Genomic DNA, 22,246 nt, shown 5'->3' on the forward strand with positions numbered 1-22,246 from the left:
AAACACAACTACATCAACTGTGCAGTTAAAGAGAGATAGGCGATAAGAGTTTGAATCAGGTTAATGCTTGTTTGGGAGAATCGTCGGACCAGAGGTATCGGGACAGTTTAACAACTTTTAATTGCCTAAGTAGTAAATATTAAATTGCACTTCAGTTTAGTGCCTAGAATCCAAATTTTTTACGACTTAATTACGTTTTTATATCCTCAGAGCGACGGAAGCGACGAGTTTATGGAAAAACAATAAAAGCATAAATTATGTCAGGCTGCAAATAGTATGAGAAATAAAGTTTGGACAATTGTGAATAAAATAGCAACCGTTTCAAGCCTTTATCCTTAGATGAGAAATTGAACTTGTCATTTGTTACAAGACTTTTAAAAACTTACTAAAAATTAATTTATGATAGAAATGTGTCGCAAAGTGAGAGCCCAAACACTTCTAGCTTACAATTGTTCTGATAAACATGGTCCAAGAGACGAGTCCACCCACCGCCGATCTCTTCATGGATGTTATTTCGTGAGACAGCTCACTCACCCCTCTGAGGCAAGGTTAGTAAAGCAGTTCACTCACCCCTCTGAGGCAAGGTTAGTAAAGCAGCTCACTCACACATCTGAGGCAAGGTTAGTAAAGCAGCTCACTCACCCCTCTGAGGCAAGGATAGTAAAGCAGCTCACTCAACCCTCTTAGGCAAGGTTAGTAAAGCGGCTCACTCAACCCTCTGAGGCAAGGTTTGTAAAGCAGCTCACTCACCCCTCTGAGGCAAGGTTAGTAAAGCAGCTCACTCATTGCTCTGAGGAAGGCTAGTAAGCCAACTCACTCGCCGATTTCGTAATGACGCTTGCAGCAAACCGTACACAACAGGCGATTGCTGCCAAATTACACAGCAATTTTGTGCTTGTTACTGGCTGGATTGTTTGCACACGATAAGATAGGCATCAGAGGAAAAAACTTTGACAAAAACTTCAATTCATTGGAGTGGAAATGAAAGTATGGAAATAAGGACAGATCTAGAAGATAGGATTGGTACACAACAGGCTCTGTATATGCTCAGTCTCCCAATCCAGAAGTTATTCTGGGTTTTGGGTTCTTGTTTGTTAAAACGAATTGGCCTAACTCTTCAACACAATCTTGCAAAAGATGCCAAGGCTGATCCTAACGGTTATGATTCCAATACTGCACTGCACTAGTCTTAAAAAGTATGTAAATACATTAGTAAAGTTGTAGTGGTTCAGCTTATAAAAATAAAGTGCATCTATTTAGGTCTTAAACCTAGGTCTGTACACCATCGTATTCTGCGATGGTTTCTCCTGCAGTAGATGGTTCAACTGGAGGAAATTGATAATGTAAGTTTTATCCAATTTAAGTAGAATTTTTTTTCTTCTGAGGCAGAAGATTGTATTGACAGCTAAAGAGTAAATAATATTTTTGGAACTATTTAAAGTTCTGAAAAAATTTTAAAAAGTACAAAATGTTTGAATTTTCAAATGAGTACACCAAAAAGTTTATACGCTTAGTTTAAGTATTGCATCAATTACTAATAGGAATGCTACAACTGTTTGTTTCATTACATAGAATGAAGTTCGTTTCACCCTACACTCAGAGTAGATTAACCTATTTTTACCCGTTTATCAAATAGTTAATTTCATGAGTACTTTGTTTAGTGTAACCATTTTTATTTATTATTTAGATTGAAGTAATTAATAAAACAAAATATTTCCAATGATATTCTGCATAATTCTTAAAAAAAACAAAAAACAAAGATTGGATTAAAGATATGAGCCATATTTAATAACTGGCTATTATAACTCAACAACATCAAACGTTTGCTGGTGACACATAACTTAGTTTCCTTGTAGTAGGGATTGATGAATTACTGTGCTTGTGAAATGGTAAACAGAGTGTTTACTCAAATAACAGTTCTGTTTAATTGTATAGCATTTCCATTGAATTATGATGGTTTAGTACTGATTAAATGGAGGTCATTTTGGAGGTCATTACTGAGATCACAGTTAGGGCCTCCTGGTCAAAGGTACAATTTGGATAGGAATATTAGGTTGAGGTATATTATAAAATTGTATAAAATAAATAAATTAGCAGTGTTCTGAAAATAATACATTTGACGGATTTCCGATTTCATGCAGTGGAATCAGGACCTAAAGAGGAGAGCTTATTCAGCCTCACTCAGATCCGTTACTGGCGAGCAAGGTAAGAGTAGCAGCAATAAGAGGAAAGAGAAAGTAGACCTATCGAGTTCAATGTCCAGGCCGGGTCTGGGCCGGAGCAGGGGCAATCGTTGAGAATCGCCAAGGACAACTAGGACTGGTCACTACAACACTGGTGGCGATGCTATGATGTCATCAACCTTCACTGTCTCCGCGAATAGTTGTGTACTCACCGAATTAAGGGCGTGTTCGAATGAATTAAGGGGCATTAAGCATGAATGAATAACCATTGCTGAATGAACTGCTTCTCAAGTGAGTTTTGTGAGGTCTACTACTGTCTTAAATGTTCATATGTAACAATCATATGAACACGAGATCTTACACAGATTTCAAATGTGTTTAATATTTAAGTTACACGTTATTACAGATGAACAAATAAAAGTACATACAATTTATACCTTTAATGACAAGCATATTTATTTTTATAATGCCCGAAGTTGTTAACTTTTACAGTGATATATACAAGAACGGTTGCGGGACACAAATGCAACGATGCTCCTGTTTAATTTTCAAAATACTTCATTTTCTTATAATTTGTACGTTCATTAGAACTGGAAAATAAGAAAGCCTGTTTACCAATTTGTATTCATCATGTAAATACAGAAATAAAACTGTATTAAACATTATAACATACATATCCAGTTAAATATTACGGCAGTGTTTGAGCTTATTAAATTGGAAAATATATTAGTCATATTTTTATAAGAACTCAATTTGCAAATTTATATACAGCAAAAATCTTTAAATTACTATGACTTAAAACTGGACAACAAATGTCCAAGACAGTAGGCTGTTCTCAATGCATACATAAACTGTAAAATAGTTATAACTTCATAAGATATGTATTCAATGTTTTTCTAAAATAGATTTTCAACATTTTATTTATATTTAGTTTATGCTAAAACAGAAAGCAAACACAAGAGGTAAGACAGTGAAAGAAAACACCTCACAAGGAATGGATTTTACAAATTGCCACTATTTGTAGATGGCGAGGAGTAGTATTACTAATTTTCGTAAAGACCACTGATTGCCGTGTTATGACAGACACACCGACAAAACCGACCACAACCGCCGGATAGCCGGATACCGCAAGGACAAGTTGTTGCGTTGAATTGTAATAGCTGCTATCAATACATTACTGGTCAAAAGGTTAACCACAAACCGAGATTGGACTGATTTAGCAAGAGAAAACAGTAGACAGGGCTTTAATAGAATAGGTGTATTTCAGTGACAGATGAGTGGCGCAGTTTAATAATCCACCCAATATAGTGTTTTTGGGCAAGAAAGAAATCCGTTATAATACTAGCAGAAGATACAAATTCAATTTCAAAATTAGCATCATTTGACAAGTAATCATTTCAGTATGTTTAAGCCCACGTTTTACGAACATTAATCTAAAACTCTATTTGTTGCTTCAATTAGGTAATATTGATTTATCATTATGATATTAATAAATAACAAAACATTTATAGGAAAACGTGTATGAAAAATATTATAGTGAAAAAACTTTATGTTACCGTTCAACTCAAGTTAGCATTGCATCTTCAAACATATAACTTTTTAGAAAAAGACTGAATAGGTAAGATAGAAAATATGGCAACTTTATATGGCAAACAGCTCTAAAATTGTTTTTTAAGTTATTATTACTAAAACTTTCAAGTTAACTTGTTGTCAACTATTTAAAAAGGTAAGAAATTTAAAGTATGTAATGAAAAACACACAAAAACTATATAAATAAAACAATTTCACACATTAGGTAGGTCTGTAACACACACAAACAAACATGAGATTAAACCAGTTGTATAATTATAAAATAAAAAACAAATTTGGAACTGTTTTACAAGGTAACGTACAATCTTTTTCTACTACCACAGTTTTGTGACTATTTCAAACATGGATTTATATGAAAATTTAAATTTAATTTAAATTCTTCTCAGTATCAGTATATGTAAACTCTGACTATTTACCTACAAAACATATTATGGCGGCATTAGGGTTGCCACACTTTGTTGATTTAATTTGTTTTGTTAATGATATAATGTATGTTACAAGAAGAATATTCTTTTAACTTACAATTAATCAATAAAAACAACTTTAGAACCTTTCTAGGAAAACAAAGGACACTTTGTGGTCCAATAAAATGAAATAATTACACTTATTTTGAGAGGAAAACATAAATATACCAATAAATAAAAATATGTATGAAGAACATCAACTTTTTTATTAAGTTGTTAATCTGGGGTTAAAATTGTTAGGATCAACTTTTTTTTAAACAAATCAGGACTAATTAAACCAATGACATTGCAAATTTCGAATGATTCAAAAATAAATTATATAACTTGTGAGCGTGCTCTTAGAACATCCATATTGCTACGTGCATATTGTTAGTGAGTTCATAGAAGCCGAAGTATTGCAGATGCAAGATATTAAACAAGTTAAATTTCCATATAACTATTACTGGTATGACAGGCATGGTTAATAGGTGTATAGATTCAATTGAACAGATTTTTATACGTTATAAAATAATGAATACAGTAAGAATTGTACAGAACACTTTTAATCAAAAAGTTTCAAATATTTGATAGTTAAATTTAATCCATTCCAGTAATACAAAAAAATAACAACTTGTTATAAAACAACGTAAAAATTTAATGTTTTTAATTTTTAAACCTAAAGAAATTCTATCTTTTTTATAATAAATGAAGAGACAATGGCATTACGGTACTCTAACAAATAAAACTTTGATTTTTAGTGTTATTATTTCTTCTGGAGCTACCCAAATGAAAATAATTGATTTTTTCAAAATGTGTACACACACATAAAATACACACATTATTTGCAATGTGATACACATTGCAAATGGATATAACACTGGTTTTTATCAAATGAACGGATTGATCCTGAACAATTTGGCATGTGTATATTTTTAAATGTATTAATATCTAAAAACTGGCATCTAAATACACTAAAACAACCTAATTATTTGATCATTCTAAAAGCAGATTTTTGTAACACAGTTTATAATGGTAGCAGATTGGTAATCAGTGATTGGCTGATTACTTAACTCACTCATGTCAAACTGTTGTGCAATGGATAACTCCCAGATATTGATTTGTCAATGTCATGTAAAAAAATAACTTTGAGAGAGTAACCTGAAGATAACTAGTAATGGAATCTAAAAATAGGGAACTCATCAGAGCTTATAGTATTACGACAATTGTTTTAAACAATATGATATTTATAAAATATTTTTGCAGATTATACAAGGTGTCTGTTCTATCTTGATACATGTCCTTCATTACACTTTTCAATGCGGGTTAATACATTTTATATCCTTTGAATTTTGTATAGATTATTTTTTTCATTATCAATCGGAGTTTTGAAGAAAACAATGGTTAAAAATTAGTTAATATTGAATAGATATAACCATTGTGTCAACAAAAAGTATTTTCTGTTGGATACAGACCTGCAAAACTATAACATTAAGAGGTGACAAAGCTAAATTTGAGAAAGTGACTCTAACTCAAGGTCATTGTTCTATTCCCATAAAAGTTTTGAAGCTTGCACAAAATCCTATTCTTATTTTATTCTTTCACATATTGATTGTTATGTCTAATTTAGTTGCGTGCCTCATCTTAATTGTGCGCATCTAATTTAGACAAGTTGAGATCAATCAAACTGTTTTGAAAATTAATTTTTGTACTTTTATATATATATATATATATATATATATATATATATATATATCGTATGGGGGACAAAGGCAGCTATCCATAAATAAATTAATTAAAAATTACAATTATTAGAAAGTACTTTGTACTTTTGAAAACATTATTAATGAAACGTAATTAAATTTAGGGAAAAGAATTTTATTTCATAGTTAAAGATTTGCAATCAGTTAATCAGTATTTGTGGTCAGTTATAATGAAAAATTAATATTTAGTGATATGCAAATTTGCTTTTTATTGTATATTCAGTTATAAGTAGTTTTTATTTCATTGAGTAAATTTTGCTCTTACATCTATTTAACACTGTTACGTTTAAACTGTACAAAATTAAGTATGGGAAATGAAGATCCTGCAATAGTTACATACTGTTATTCTGACAATGCTAATGTATTACAATTTGTTTCTAGTTATAGGTAACATAGTTACATACTGTAATTGTGTGAACTTTGTATATTATTATCTTCACTTGTAGTGTAAGCAAGTTAACCCTATTTGAAGGAAATAACTTGCAGATAAGTCATTTTTCTTTTTTATTTATACATAACAGTTTATTGCATATAACATTGTTATTAATAATATGTTGCGTATAACGGTTTCTTCATCTTTTTATTTATTCAAGATTGAAAACTACAAAAAAAATATAGCACTCTTTGATTTGTGAAATTAACGTGTTCTACTTAGTCAATGTTAGTAAATTAAAAATCAGAAATTTATTATAAAATTATTTAAAATTGTTCAGTTTCGTTCAAACTATGAGGAAATTAAATGTTCTTCAGGAAATATATAATAAACTATTAGATTTTAAAACAAAGTTTTAGAATTATTTTTTACAGAGCATACTAATACTACAATACAAAAAACAAAACTGTCAACATTTTTATAAATATTTGACATAACCACAACAAACTGTCATTTCTTCTCTGGCGCTGTAAGGTGACTCAACTTAGCCAAGGATGTCTGGCACTCAAAGGGTTAATAGAATCTGTTTGATTAAATGATTAATCTTGGAAATTACTAGTGTAACAAAATAAGGACAATAAATCACTTACCGAAGCACCCAATGTTACGAACACATGTGGCAAGTCTTTGTCAAAATGAGAACCTTGACTATCCAGGTTGGGTGATCGTAAAGATTTACGGATCATCTGCAAGGTTTCCTCGGTTCCTTCTGTGAAAGAGAAAGTAATGGTCAGTAATGTGCATACCTTCTTAACCTATCTGTATGAAAATACCACAAGCGATGCCTGGAGCAACATTTAGATGAACACAAATATAACAAAAGAACACACACAGAATATTATAGCTCCATTTTAAAAAGTTGGTATTTGGATATATGAATATCAATTTACGATTGTAGACTATTTCCAGGAGAGAGTTGGTAGTTGATAGTCTACAATCTGAGAGGCAGTTTGTACCACATTAAGCATACCAACCCGGTTTTTCTTTATATCAATCGATCAACGTTCATGCTTGTTTTAGTAGAGGTCAAAATGGAAGAGTATCATAAGGTTTAAAAAAAAAGAGACGATAGTTTTTTCTCAGATTATATTTTTTAGCTCTCACTGAAAGTCAGACATGTAGATAAATGTTGAATCAGTGTCAGCTAGCCATATACAGAGCTTTTACGGGGCAACTTTCAGTCTCATGTCTAACCATGGAATTTAACCGGAGGTCATTAAAGCCTATCACAGTAGGCTGACACAATTCCTCTTAGGTCTGATGGAGGGAGGGGAGGGATGAAAAAATTTCTTTTCTGTATGATTTACCGTCCGTCTATCCATCTGTCTGTAAGACATCTGTAGTATGGAATGAGCTCTAGATTTGAAAATTTTGCATGCAAACTCAGCAAAGTTTGTTAAATGACACATGGTGTAGCGTACTTCTACCTTGTAAAGGGCTGTGAATAAAATTATTGTTATGAAAATTTAAGGTAAATATATATATATATATATATATATATATATTAATGAGGATATATATATATATATATATATAATATTAATGAGGAAAGTTAAATTAAGAATTGACAAAACCATGATCTTACCAGTTTTGATGTACGGGTCAGAAGTATGGGCACTCACAAAGAAATCCCAAAAAAAGTTAATAACCTTTGAAAACAAAATACTAAGAAGAATTTTTGGACCAGTTCAAGAAGGAGACATATGGCGGATCAGGAAGAACAGAGAACTAAGAGAAATATACCAAGATCCCGATGTGATTGCACTGATCAGGAGTAAAAGAATGAGATGGATGGGCCATGTTGCCCGTAGGGGAGAAGATAAAATGATAAAGAAGGTGTGGTGAGGAGAACCAGAGGGAGTGAGGCCATTGGGCAGACCTAAGATGCGATGGAGAGATCAGGTGGAGAAGGATTTAAGAACGATTGGTGCTACACTGGAAGTGGCTCAAGATAGAAGAAGTTGGAGAGACATTGTTGGCGAGGTCAAAAACCATCTGGGTTTCGAGTGGCCACAGGAGTAAGTAAGTAAGAGTATATATATATATATATATATATATATATATATATATATATATATATATATCTTAAAGAATTTTATCAGTTTTCAAATATGAAAAAAATTACTTTGCATTTTTGTAGAACAATATATCTGCTACGACGATGAAAGTAGAATGATGCAGTGTTTCCCTGTACATGCTAGGACACTAAAGTTACGGCACAGCCTCGATGATATAATACAGTACTATGCAAATAACTGGTTCCTGGAGCAAATATTTGCTCACAAACTAAGAAACCAGAACAACAATCAGCTGATTTTTAATATTTTATTATAAAAAAGTAATTGATGTTAATTCTTTCAATTAAAACAATAAAATGTTGATTGACTAAACCTTTGAACGTGTATCACCTGTTTTGCTTTTATCTTCAAAATTTTAAGCACATAATAAGTAAACATTGTTAATGATTGTTAAAAACTAAACTTTGCCAGGACTAAGGTTAGAGCAATTTTCTAAATACCAGTCTCTCTTAGAGCACAGAGACTATACAGGGGTCCCACACTCATTACAACCAATCTTGTACAAAAGATTAGGACTGTTCCCTTTCAAACAGGTGTTGAGTGATTTACTTTAAATAAAATCGAAGACATAATAAAGACAGCACTAATACAATAACCTAAAACTGTTTGGACATTTCAATCACAGGTAAAAACCTTCACAAATAAAATGTACTCGTAATATTTTGAGTACATGAAACAGCAATAATTCAAATAATGCAATAGTATAAATAGCATTTATATGTAAAGTAATTCGACTAACCTGGCTGCATATTTACGGCTAATACTATTTTGTACGGTGGAGAATTATCAATGTCACTATGGCTACTGAACCATCACTACTTATATGCTGCAGGTTACATTATCTATTCAGCCAATTCACTCAATAACAACTACGAGATAACCGAGAGCAACTCTACTTGTGCGATCTTGTCTAAACTGACATCAGCACTACAAATGCATGATTATGTCAATTAGATTGATTATTGCACTCACATCCTGTATCAATTCGAGTGTTTAGGAGACAATTCACCTGAAATCTGAGGTTGAGGACAGGACATGTGGGAAATTAACAATTAATTGTAAACCAATTGATTTATCTTACACTTTTTGATGCACTCCCTACTGTCCCTATAGACAGACATACGTGAATGTTGATTGGTGAAGTTGGATTATTATACGTATAAACAGACATAAGTGAATGTTGAATGGTGAAGTTGGATTGTTATACGTATAGACAGACATAAATGAATGTTGAGTGTTGAAGTTGGATTATTATACATATAGACAGACATAAATGAATGTTGAGTGTTGAAGTTGGATTATTATACGTATAGACAGACATAAATGAATGTTGAAGTTGGATTATTATACGTATAGACAGACATAAATGAATGTTGAGTGTTGAAGTTGGATTATTATACGTATAGACATAAATGAATGTTGAGTGTTGAAGTTGGATTATTATACGTATAGACAGACATAAATGAATGTTGAGTGTTGAAGTTGGATTGTTATACGTACAGACAGACATACATGAATGTTGAGTGGTGAAGTTGGATTGTTATACGTACAGACAGACATACATACATGAATGTTGAGTGGTGAAGTTGGATTGTTATACATATTTTATAACATTTTTATGGCTTTTGAGGCGGCTCTGTCCCTCTTACCTTCCCCCCCCCCCCCCTTAGTTTTACCACTGATTGTCTACAACTGCCCATAGCTACTGGTGTATATGAGAAACAATCATAATGACATCAATTCACAATTGAATAGAAATAAATCCTATACTTCTGAAAATATGTAGTACAATACACTATACGAGACAGTCCAAGTTAATTTAAACCATAGAAATATAATTAGACTAAACAATTTTTAGTCTAAGGCTAATTGAAAGCTCATATTCCCCTGAGAGCTTGTACCATTGAGACTAAACCCCACCACAGAAAAGAACTGAAAAAACACAAAAAAACATGAAAAGAACTGTAAAAGCAAGTCAGACCATACAGAAACACCACTCCCGGAAAAACGTGCACCTGTCTAAAGTAAAAGAAACATTGGTAGTAAAAAAGACCTCACTTATAAATCGTTGACAACTTAATTTACTTCAAATTTAATTCAAAATGAGAGTAGACACAAGGATATCTGAACATAGGGTATGTATTTATTTTTTAGCTTAATTAGTGTATTGCTTTCTAATTAAACTGAAAACCATTCTGTTAAGCTGATCTAACTGTACACTTTTAAAATAGTTGTAATATTTATAAATATATGTAAATACAAATGCCAATGGTAAATACAGTTTGTGTCCGTGACATATTTTTGGGTGCTGGAACATGTGTAATCTAGAAATCCAAATTCTGCCATTCCAAAAATGTAATAATTTAAATATTTTAAAAATCCTAGAATATTGTTGAGAAATATTTACAGAATCAGAAATGCTGAATTTAATTTGCCTCAATAGTTTGATTGTTCTGTTTATGTAATTTAATCAAAAATGTATTATACTGAATTAAAAAAATAAATAAATAAGTGTGTAAAATGTTGAAATTATATCAACTTCTTCTACCTCAACAATAACAATTTTAATGTGGATACTGTCTACACACAAATTCAATGTTATAATTGTATTTAAAACCTTGGCCTTTAAAGTATTACCTCATTATGTTTTGAGATATCAAGATTTCAATTATGATATTGAAATTATTTGCTCATTGCTTGGTACACACTGATGCAGCAAAAACTGAATTTAAAACACTTGCCACGTCACACATACAACTTGAAAGATTGTCTTAAAATGTTTTTATTTAGAAATTGACTTTGTAACGAGAACTGAAACTATGCAGTGTACCATCCCTTTTGTATTAAAATTCATGAATTTATCAACAATCATTGTAAAAATATAATACATTAAACTTTTATGTTTCTCTTGCAGCATTTATTAATCCAATCAATTGAACTGACAGAGAAAGGAAAGCTACTAAGTAGAATCTAGCAAAATTTTAAGTACTACAGCTTAAAATGAAAGTTGGCAAATCATAAATAGTCTACTGAAAATCAATAATTTTTTGGAAAATTATTTAGAAATTGTCGAATTGAGGTAAAAATTAATTGTTAAGGTGGAAATAATTTGATTTAAGATGGATAGTGACCTCTATTAAAACTGGACATTATTTCATTTATAATGTATACAACATTGTAGATCTGATCAAATTCCAATGTCAAACACTGATCAAATTGAATGTTCGCTAACGATCAGATACCATTGTGCAGATTGCATAAAGGAAATAAAATGAGGTGTATTGTTCAGATGCTCAACAATAACTGAAGTAATAATAATTGATTATGGAGAATATCATGAATACAAATGTACAATTATCCGTCATACCATTTCTACGCAGAGATAATGGGGGTTCCCTTTATGTATTGAAGGAACGCACTTCAAACTAACATCTGTGAATAACTGAAAGTGAACCCATACAAGCTTATCCCCAGCAATACATACACCACATCACTGACTATGTAATTGAGCCGTGAGACAATGACAACTTGTCATTAATAATCATAAGGAAAGTAAAGTATATTTTCTCCTAAGCCGATTTCAGTAACTTTTCAAGCACATGACAATTTGTAAATAGGTAAAAGATGATGATATTAAAATTAAAAATTTAATCGTTAATGTTAAGCATACATTAAAGAAGTATGGTATTAGGCATCCATGGACAAACGATAAACTTATTTCATTACAAAGTGATACTTTTAGAGATTGTACCGATTGTAGCATACAAATGTTTATAAACATTACTAGATTTTAATTTTAAAACCTAGTACAGCTACGACAATTACCCTACTATGTAATTTTGACACCATTACATTTCTTAATGAAATTGTAAATAAAGAATTTTTGACGTTGTCTTTGACTATGAGTTTATGTTTTGTATTTTGTTTAAATCATTTAACTTACTATAATTTTGTTTAAAACGTTCTGTACCAGTCATGATAATTTTTAGCGTTTATACACACAAAGACTCATCTCCAACTCAAAATGTTATCATTTTTCTTTAACAAAAATGGCAAAACTTTCTTATTTATGCATCAAAATCATACTTAATAAAAATACATTCTAGCGTGTACTGTATCCTATCTTATTGTATAATGCAGCCAAAGCCAAACAATATGATGCCAATGGAGAGGATTCATGTTATTCAGACGTACAGCCAGCATACAGAGAGTTAGATTTATTTTCTAACGTTTTTAAAATCAGTGTAAACGTTTTATCAGTTAAAACATATTCACTTATTAGGATGTAATTTTAAAAATGTAATTACTAACAAATGTTTTTAAAATAAGGAATAGTGTGATTCAGTGTTGTATTAGGACTTGTATTTGGGGGGAGGTGTTGATTCTGATCTAAGAACGTACTACAGTGGTGGGAGTTATGGAATAAATCTGAATACTCTAAATTTGAAGTAATTATCTGCTGACTTAGATAAACTTAATTAAAATTTCAACATTTAAACACTATATTTCAAACAAGTTAAATTGTTATACAAATATCCTTTTAATTTTTGGGGCGTTTGGAGGTTCTATTCTCTTCATCACCCCTAGTTACACCAACGGAGTAATTTGTTAGAATATTGAGGTGGTACAATAGGCTTCGATTGGGTTGAATACTTTTCTCGACCAAGGTATTTAAAATACATTTCCTAAAAGCAAGAAAAATATTTTAAACTTTTTTATTACTCTTCCAGGAATTATAGGCACTTTAGGTAGTATTTTAGACAGTTTCGTAACCGGGGCTGAGGAAAACCGGTTAAAGATAGAATATATATATTTTTATAGCATGTATATGAATTACAAATTAAAGGAACTATATGTTGTTAATGAAATATAATTTTTAAAATGATATGTTTTATACATAAAGCGTGACTTTTAACTCAGTTAGTTTTATATATACTCTGAAAAAAAAAACATTATCTTTAGCAGTTTTTCCATGGCCCAATTATTACACAACATTTTTAGAATTGCTTCTAGAATAATAAAAACTTATTTAAGTTCTTCTGTCTTCATGAAATGCATCTTAAAAGGCTGTGACTAAATAATGTTAAAAAAGTTTTTAACTAGCCCAACTGAAAATTGATTGCACCACCAAACATTAGAGAGATCATATTACCCACAACGCCTTTTTAATAAAGACATTTTTCATTTCATTTCAATCACTTGAGAACCCTTTCACTAATACATCAACTTACTTGTGTGCATATATACAAAAACTTAAAGGGCTATCTCCAAAAGTAATTTGAACACTAGTTCTTGTAAAATATGAAACCAGATATTAGATGTTATAATAAAATATGAATGCCACACATTTTAAAACTGACCTGTGTTATCTGCAGTTTAGATAAACAGTTACAAATATGAAAGATGTAACATTTAAAAATAGATTTGAAACAAAATTAAGAAATAAACTAAACTTAAAAAGATTTTTGAGCCAACTCAATTGTTAAATTAGGCCAATATATATTAACACAAAATTTAGAATTTACTTTATGGTTGAAACGCATTGTATACTATGTTTCCTGACCATGATATTTCTTTTTTTACATATTTATCACAGTAAGCAATCATTAACTATCATTTTGATACAAACAATATTTTTAATACTCATAGAAGAGACGTTGACTCGTATTGCACATTTTACTGTTGGCAATGATATGGTTTACAAACAAAAATACTTAGTTATTGAGTGGTTGCTCTTCTGAAGCTCATTAATTATGGTAAACTAATACAAATTATATAAAAATTAAAACACATTACTTTTTAATTAGTCCTTTAAAATGGTTTTGCTAGACAACATTAATATGATATTAACACTGAATCACAGTTTTGTATTGCTTGACAGTAATATATATATATATATATATATATATATATATATATATATATATATATGTATTTCCAATTGGCTAATTTTAAAATATGCTTACGACTGTAAAAATTATTACGAATCAAAACAATTTCACATTTCTTTTTCATTTTATATATATATATATATATACACACACACACACACACACACACACACACACACACACTTACATACAGTTGAAGAATGCATTAAATTAATTTGTAAATGTAAAAATAAACATATAATCTATAAACTAACATTAGATAAATTCTGTAAACTAAATTTTATTAATAATGAGCTGCATTAAAGCGTAAGGTGATTCTTACACAGTGCTAAATTGTATATTAGAAAAACTACTGTTTATAATTTTTTTTTTAATACAATACGATCTTTTTTATATGTTTTGACAAAATTCATAAAAAATTTTAAATTGCACAAGACTGCTATCATAACAAAATAGCTACACAGAATTAGCTACACAACTTACAAAAATTAGCTCTTCAAAGATTTGCTGCCAGAAATCAAAATTTTTCACTATTTGTAAAAATTGAACAGAACTAACAAAAATAAACGATACGGTCCGGCTGTCCTTCGATGGAAATGAGACAGCAACAAGCAGGTTTCGCCAATGACTTGACAGTTACTTCAAGGCTGAGAGTGTACTCACTTCACTATTAGCATTCAGACTGTGAAACACGACCGGACTGCTGAATTATACTACTACCTGAAGTGTAAATGAGATCACACACCGATTTACAATTTTACACAAATCATCAATGAGACTCCTCCTTTTGCAAAATTAATTAAGTCTGTTGCCACTATCTTATCAAAAGATAGTAGTGTTGGTAATCTAGCTAGGCTTTTATTGCAGCAAAAAACTTCAAAGCCTGGTGAAATTTATTACACAATCTTAGATAAGTTTTACTTTTTCTACAGTCGTACTTTTAAAAAGTTCTGCATCAAATTTGTTTGAGTGAAAGTGGCTGCATGTATAATGGAGTGTTAAAAATCACACCAGGTATTTTAAAAAGAAAATCCATTTACCAATTAAAATTTCAAATGATAGTATTAATACCAGACGCTAAACCTAAGTAACATCAGGTTAAATTCTCAGAAATAATATATACTCGTATACACCATGCACGTCAAACAATCTTCTCAAAATTTCAGATACAATAAAAACAGAAAGACTTTAAGTTGAAATAAGTGTTATTTATATTTTGTAAGTATTGCACAACCATGCTATATATAATTTATCTGTTTTTAATGATAAGTATTGTGTATTTATGTTGGCTGCTACAGCTAGTAAAGAAAATTGAAAGACAGCAATACATAGAATTTTTAAATTGACAGTGTGACACTAACTTTATAACCTGAGTCATTACAAGTTAAATGGGCTAGTATTCATATGACTTCTGGTAACCCGAACGGACGAAAGCAAACATACGAGGAATGGTGGTGTGGGATAAATATATATAATTAAGGGCAATAACGTAAGGAAAATGGCCAATTGCCTGTAAAATATCTAGTTAGTAGCAAGATTGATAACTATATTACAAATATAAATAATTTTTATATGTTTTCAATTATAAATTTACATTTAACTCTTATCACTTTACTCAAATACAATTATACGTTAATTAAGGTGCATAAAATTATATTAATCCATGTTTATTTAAAACACCCACAATTATATGAAAACCACTTATAGGATGCTGTCACAGGGACTTGAATGTCTAAAACTGTCAAATACGTATAACAATGAGGAAGAAAAATCTTTCATTTGTATTTTGAGGCTGGATGTTGGTTTGCATAGGCATATATAAGGGGAGGGTCTGAGGGCTCAAGACCCTCCCCCCCCCCGAAATTTTAGAAAGACAAACATGAAAATTGCACCCTGTAGTTTGTTTTAATACATGTATTGCGGTTCACACGCCGGCGTGTAACAGCGATGTTTGCCAAATAGCGAGTTGCACAGCAGCGGTTAATAATACAATTGCAAGCTTTAAGCCTCGTTGTGGCTTAACTATCTATTGAAGGCAATTGGGACCATTCCCGCATAGTTGTTCTTATCTCTATTTATATAGGGTTAAGTTGGTTTTAGTTTTTGGGAATTTTTTCGTTTACAGGTAACTTTTAAAATGTAAACACGATTTTTAAGGGTTTTGTTTTGGAAATAGTGAAATAAAGTGTTTTTATTGTCAGTGTTTACACAATATTCATACTGGGTCTGACAAGTAGCATTCTACACAGTGGCGGAATGAAGCAAAACTAATAGAACAGCAGCTGTTTCAAATACGTCTGCTAGACCGCTACTATAGTAGGTTCGCCATTTTTATTGTGTGGTTTCACTGTTTTGTGGTAGTGGTAACACCGCATTTCACTGTATTGGTGTTTATTGACCCGTTTTATACAACACAATGGATCCTGCCGTACCTGGACCTGGCCGGTGAATTATGCATAATTTTGAACATTTAGACAGCGATATGTATGACTACGATGTTCAACAGGTTATGGATGGCGAGTCCGACAACACTGATGATGAATATGGAGAAATCAGTGAACCTGATGAAGATCCAGACACATATTACACTGATCATCACTGGTCTATAACAACAACACGTGCGAGAACTGACACCAGGTGCTCATATCAGGGGTGAGGGGAAACTAACTGATTGGTTTAACCTTTTGGTTGATCTTGTTTTCCTTGAAGAAATTTGTAAGTATACAAATGTATATGCCCTTCAGATTTATTTCAAACCTACTCTGACACCCAAGTCAAGAATAAATTCATGGAAAAACTTGAAAGAAGCAGAACTCAAAAGTTTTTATTGTTCTTCTATTAGTAGTTGGTTGAAGGACAAAGCCTTTTATTCAATTGACGAGTATTTGTCCTGTGACACTAGTGAAATAAAATTTTAGCCTACCTTTTCTATCTTTCTTGTTTCTTTTAAAGTTTATTTATTATTTCTCATTGGACAAAGCCTTTTGATGATCATTTGTCCTGTTTCAATCTTGACGCCACCGCTACAAATTTGTTGAGTTGTTACTTGTTTTATTCTCTGTTATTACTTCTTATATACGAGGGCTGTTCAGAAAGTAACCTCCGGTCGATTGAAAAAAATACACCAAGTTAAGTAAAAATATTTTAATATATACATCTTACAACTACATCTTTGCACTATTTTTCGACATAGTCTCCATCACGATTGAGGCACTTATCGTATCTCTTCACAAGCTTTGAAATTCCTTCTGCATAAAAAATCACCCGCCTGTGCCTTGAGCCAGCCTGTGACCGCATCTTTGAGCTCTTCGTCGTCATCAAACCGCTGGGACCCGAGCCATTTCTTCATATGCATGAAGAGGTGATAGTCGCTTGGCGCCAGATCTGGGCTGTAAGGTGGATGGTTGAAAACGTCCCACTTGAAGGACTTAAGAAGGGCTGTTGTTCTGCAAGCAGAGTGAGGACGGGCGTTATCGTGCAAAAAAACGATACCGGAAGTCAGCATACCACGGCGTTTGTTCTGTATAGCCCGTCGTAATGTTTTTAGTGTTTCACAGTACACGTCTTGATTAATGGTCGTCCCACGTTTCCATGAATTCAACCAACAACACCCTTTTGGCATCCCAAAACACCGTTGCCATCAGTTTTCTGGCAGAAAAATCTTGCCGGGCTTTTTTTGGTTTGGTAGGCGAATCTGAATGTGCCCACATCTTTGATTGTTCTTTTGTCTCAGGGTTTACGTACTTAATCCAGGTTTCGTCACCGGTCACGATTCTGTTTTAACAATGGTTCTCCTTCGTCCGCATAACGTGACAGAAAGTCTAATGCAGAGGCCATTCTTTGAGTTTTGTGGTGGTCGGTAAGAATTTTGGGCACCCATCGTGCACATAACTTACGGTAACCCAATCTTGCTGTCACTATCTCGTACAAAAGAGTCTTAGAAATCTGTGGAAAATCAGTAGACAACTCCGCCATTGTGAAACGTCGATTTTTCACGAACTTTTGCATCAACTGTCTGAACGAGTTCGTCAGTCACCAAGGATGGTCTACCACTCCTCTCTTCATCATGAACGTTTTCTCGTCCACTTTTAAATAAACGTACCCATTCACGGACAACTCCTTCACTCATAACTTGTGGTCCGTACACGGCACAAAGCTCACGATGAATAGCTGCTGCAGAGTATCCTTTGGCTGTAAAAAAACCGTATAACAGCACGCACTTCACATTTGGCGGTATTTTCTATTGCAGCACACATTTCAAACTGCCACAAAAACTAAACTAGCGCAGGTACGATGTTCACTCGACTACAGCTTGATGCCGACTGACCTGCTTAGTGCGTGAATGCACAGATGGCGCGCTACTCCCCTCCACTACCCGCACTGTGACCAACCGGAGGTTACTTTCTGAACAGCCCTCGTATTCTATTTATTGTTGTTGTGTTATGAACTTATTTATTGTAGTTTTACATTAGTTTTTAATTATTTATTTATTTTATTATAGGCTTATTGAACAATTTTGTATACAAGAAATTAAGGAATTTGGTATTGGCTAGTTATATGAATATTCTGACGATGTCAATTGAATTTATATATGTTTAAAGACAAATAAAGAATCTTGAATCTTGAATCTAGAACTTCATATGGGTCCGATTCGTCTAAATAGAATTCAAGATTGTTGCAAAATGAATCTGCTATTTGGTCTACAATACTTTAAAAAAGTATGATTAGAGTATGATTTTTTTAACATTTTGCGTTGCCTTCACTACGACAAAATGCTGAAAGGAGGTCAAAAGGAGAATTCAATCAAAAAAGTGGAATGGATAGTGACTTATTTTAACAATTAAATGAATTAGGTGTATTATCCTCAAAATCAGTTATAAAAAATTTAAAAGGTATCAACTATTTGGACAATGTTATTACAATTCCAACAGTACTTATTTCAATGAAATCCGCCATTGCATAAGCGAGCTCGACCACTTTAAAGATACTCTTGTAGAAGCCAGGAGAACAAAAAACTGATAACTCTCAACTATATCATGTTTGGCACTCCTGGCTTGTGCAAGCGTATCTTTAAAGTGGTCATGCTCGCTTATGCATTGATGGATTTCGATGAAAAAAGTACCGTTGAAATTGCAATAAAATTCTCCAAATAGTTGGTGTCTAGTACATTTTTAATAACTATACCGGTTTTGTTGTTTAACTTTAAAAATTTTACAACAGACACCATTTTGTTAATATTAAAGAAAATAACACAATTATTTTTCCCTTCTTGCCTATTAAACATTATGTGCTAAATTAGATTTCTTTAGCTCTACTAGTTTTAGAGATAATAATTTGTTAATAATACAAAAGATTACGGCTAGCAGCTAAACAAAGTGGAAATTAGAAACAAATTATTCATTTTTAGCTTAGAATCTCACATAAAATCTGAAAATACATAGCATGCCCAACCTTTTGTTACACCTTGTATAAAACATGATGATGTCCAATATTACTGCATAAAACACCATAACCCTGGCATGCACATTGAGTCAAGGCCATACCTACTGTACACTATACATTTGCAAAGCAGGATGAATTTATTTACATTCCTGATCACCAATATCTAAAATATGTATATTTACAAAATTAATCTTTAAAACACGATAACCCTTAAATTAGGGTGTTACAAAATAAAGTTTCTACTGCAGAAAATAATATAGATTTTTATTTGTTTGAAGGCAGTTCTAAATACACTGTTTTTCTAATATCAAACTAATTTCATATGAAATGAAAAGTATCTAATCTCAAACAATTTATAATTTGTATCATATTAAAAAAATTAAAAGAATAAAGTACAAGTTTTTATTTTATCCTTTTTAGGATACACAAATAAAAGTAAAAGTGGTTTATATAAATGTCTCAATATACTTGTAAATGTGTGTATGCATAAGGATATTATACAGGGTGTTTGAAAAGTATGGGTACGGCTTAATATTTTAAAAACCATAGGAGATAACATCTATAAACTTTGCACAGTGTCATATGGCTATGTAAACTATTTTTCCTTGATATTACTATGACATGCCAACCATGGGGGGACGGCCCACAGAGGAAAACATGGAAATCTTAAATTGAAGCATGGGTCGAGTGATACCTCATTTGAAAGAGCTCACTTAGTAGAGTTGAATTCCGCAAACCGCATCTCAAAAGGTTTATCCAATCAGAAATGGCGGCTTGTTTTAGGTACACATTGTGAAGTACATTATGCGCTGCCATTTCTGACTGGATCATCGTATTCTGATGCGGTAGGCGGCGTTTCACTCTACTAACCAATGTGTTTTCACTGACTTTTTTTAATTAGCATATTATGTCATAAATTTATAACACAATAAATAAAACACAATAAACACCAAATCTTACACAATTTGAAAATGTTGAAAATTGTATAGCAATTCATTATATATAAGTAAAAGATTTCAATAAAAATCGTAAAATGTACAAAGGTAGAATATTTTACTGATAATAAATACATCTTTTATATATTGTAAATATAGTAGGAATTGTATACAACGAAATGGAAATACTCTAAGTTGAAATTTTTACAGTCTATATTAGACATATTGTGAAGAGGAAAGAGTTGATAACCAAGCTTTTAAGGTTATCAAAGCCATTCATATATCATTCTGTACCTAACATGGTGCAATAAAATAACAGTATCATATAAAAACATAATTAATTTATTTAAAAACTATTTTTTGGTTGCTTTTTAGATCTTTCCTTTTATAACTAAAAACTGTAGTAACTATTTTAAGTAAATATTTTATCAATTTTAGGATATAAATATTTGTTTAATGTATATTTTGAAACTCTCTGGAAATGTTTTAACTACATAATAATAATGTTTTTAAATGTCCACACGCATGCCCATACCAAAAATAATATAGTATTTAACTTTATTCAAACTGTTATAAAATGTTTTTGATAATACGCTAAACTCTACGCTAATCTCCAATCTAATGGATGTTAAGTATATTACTAATATAATAAATATTAGTTCACTTTTAGTTTGCTTTATAGTCTTGTTCTACTTCTATTAATAGCAAAATGAATTTAAATAGTATCTACTGTCACTTTTTAAATTTCAAAATCTATTTGAATATCTCACGTTGCTGCTATCAATATATTAAAATGTCAGTATTACAGCGTAATGCCAAATCCAGACAACAGCTTTGATCCTTAGATATGATTATAGCTTTGATAGATGTATATATATATATATATATATATATATATATATATATATATATATATACATATAATAGAGAGAGAGAGAGCCCTAAGTTGAATAAAACCTAATTAATAGCCTAAAAATATGTTTGGTTCTATAAGGAACCAAACTGAAGTTGTTACTTATAGAACATAAGATAACATGATTAACCCCAAATAAAGACTGGGCTGTTTCAAAAGAATGTTCTGAATAATCCATTTGAGAATGCATAAACACACGGGGAAATAGTATGGGGTAATAATACACATCAATACCAGAATATAGCACACTTAATACAAAATTACATTTAGTTTACAGGGAACCTCAAGATAGTTACATTAAGTTGAAACACAACATATAAGAAAAACACAACAACACTTAAAAAGGCACTAATTTACAATTAAAAAAGGACTACAGAAAAATTAAAGTATCAAAACAATTCAAATGGAGATTTAGTTAATAAAGTGGTTTATGAAACCTAACCAACACAGTATTGATAAGGAGTTGACATGTTGATTAGGTAATGGGCAATATCACTGTTTAGGGAGGGGGTGAATACCTTACAGGCAACAAACTGCTTTCACTGAAAAACAAATATATATCCCTCAGTAGAAGTAAC

General features: G+C 31.5%; 1 protein-coding gene across 7 annotated transcripts in view; it reads right to left on the reverse strand.

Moving 5' to 3' along the window:
- LOC124368871 (glucose-6-phosphate 1-dehydrogenase) overlaps nt 1-22,246 on the reverse strand; it is a 68,067-nt gene that overhangs the window by 35,868 nt on the left and 9,953 nt on the right. For 5 of the 7 annotated variants that reach the window (XM_046826339.1, XM_046826340.1, XM_046826338.1 and 2 more), the window contains one exon: nt 7,000-7,118. In XM_046826339.1, the coding sequence (XP_046682295.1) occupies nt 7,000-7,118 (119 nt within the window). Of the gene's footprint in view, nt 1-6,999; nt 7,119-9,226; nt 9,340-14,861; nt 14,998-22,246 lie in introns of those variants that run through there. The other 2 variants (XM_046826343.1, XM_046826342.1) reach the window with 2 other exon arrangements.

The sequence above is a fragment of the Homalodisca vitripennis genome, chromosome X (assembly GCF_021130785.1).
Source record: "Homalodisca vitripennis isolate AUS2020 chromosome X, UT_GWSS_2.1, whole genome shotgun sequence".
In the NCBI taxonomy this organism is placed as follows: domain Eukaryota; kingdom Metazoa; phylum Arthropoda; class Insecta; order Hemiptera; family Cicadellidae; genus Homalodisca; species Homalodisca vitripennis.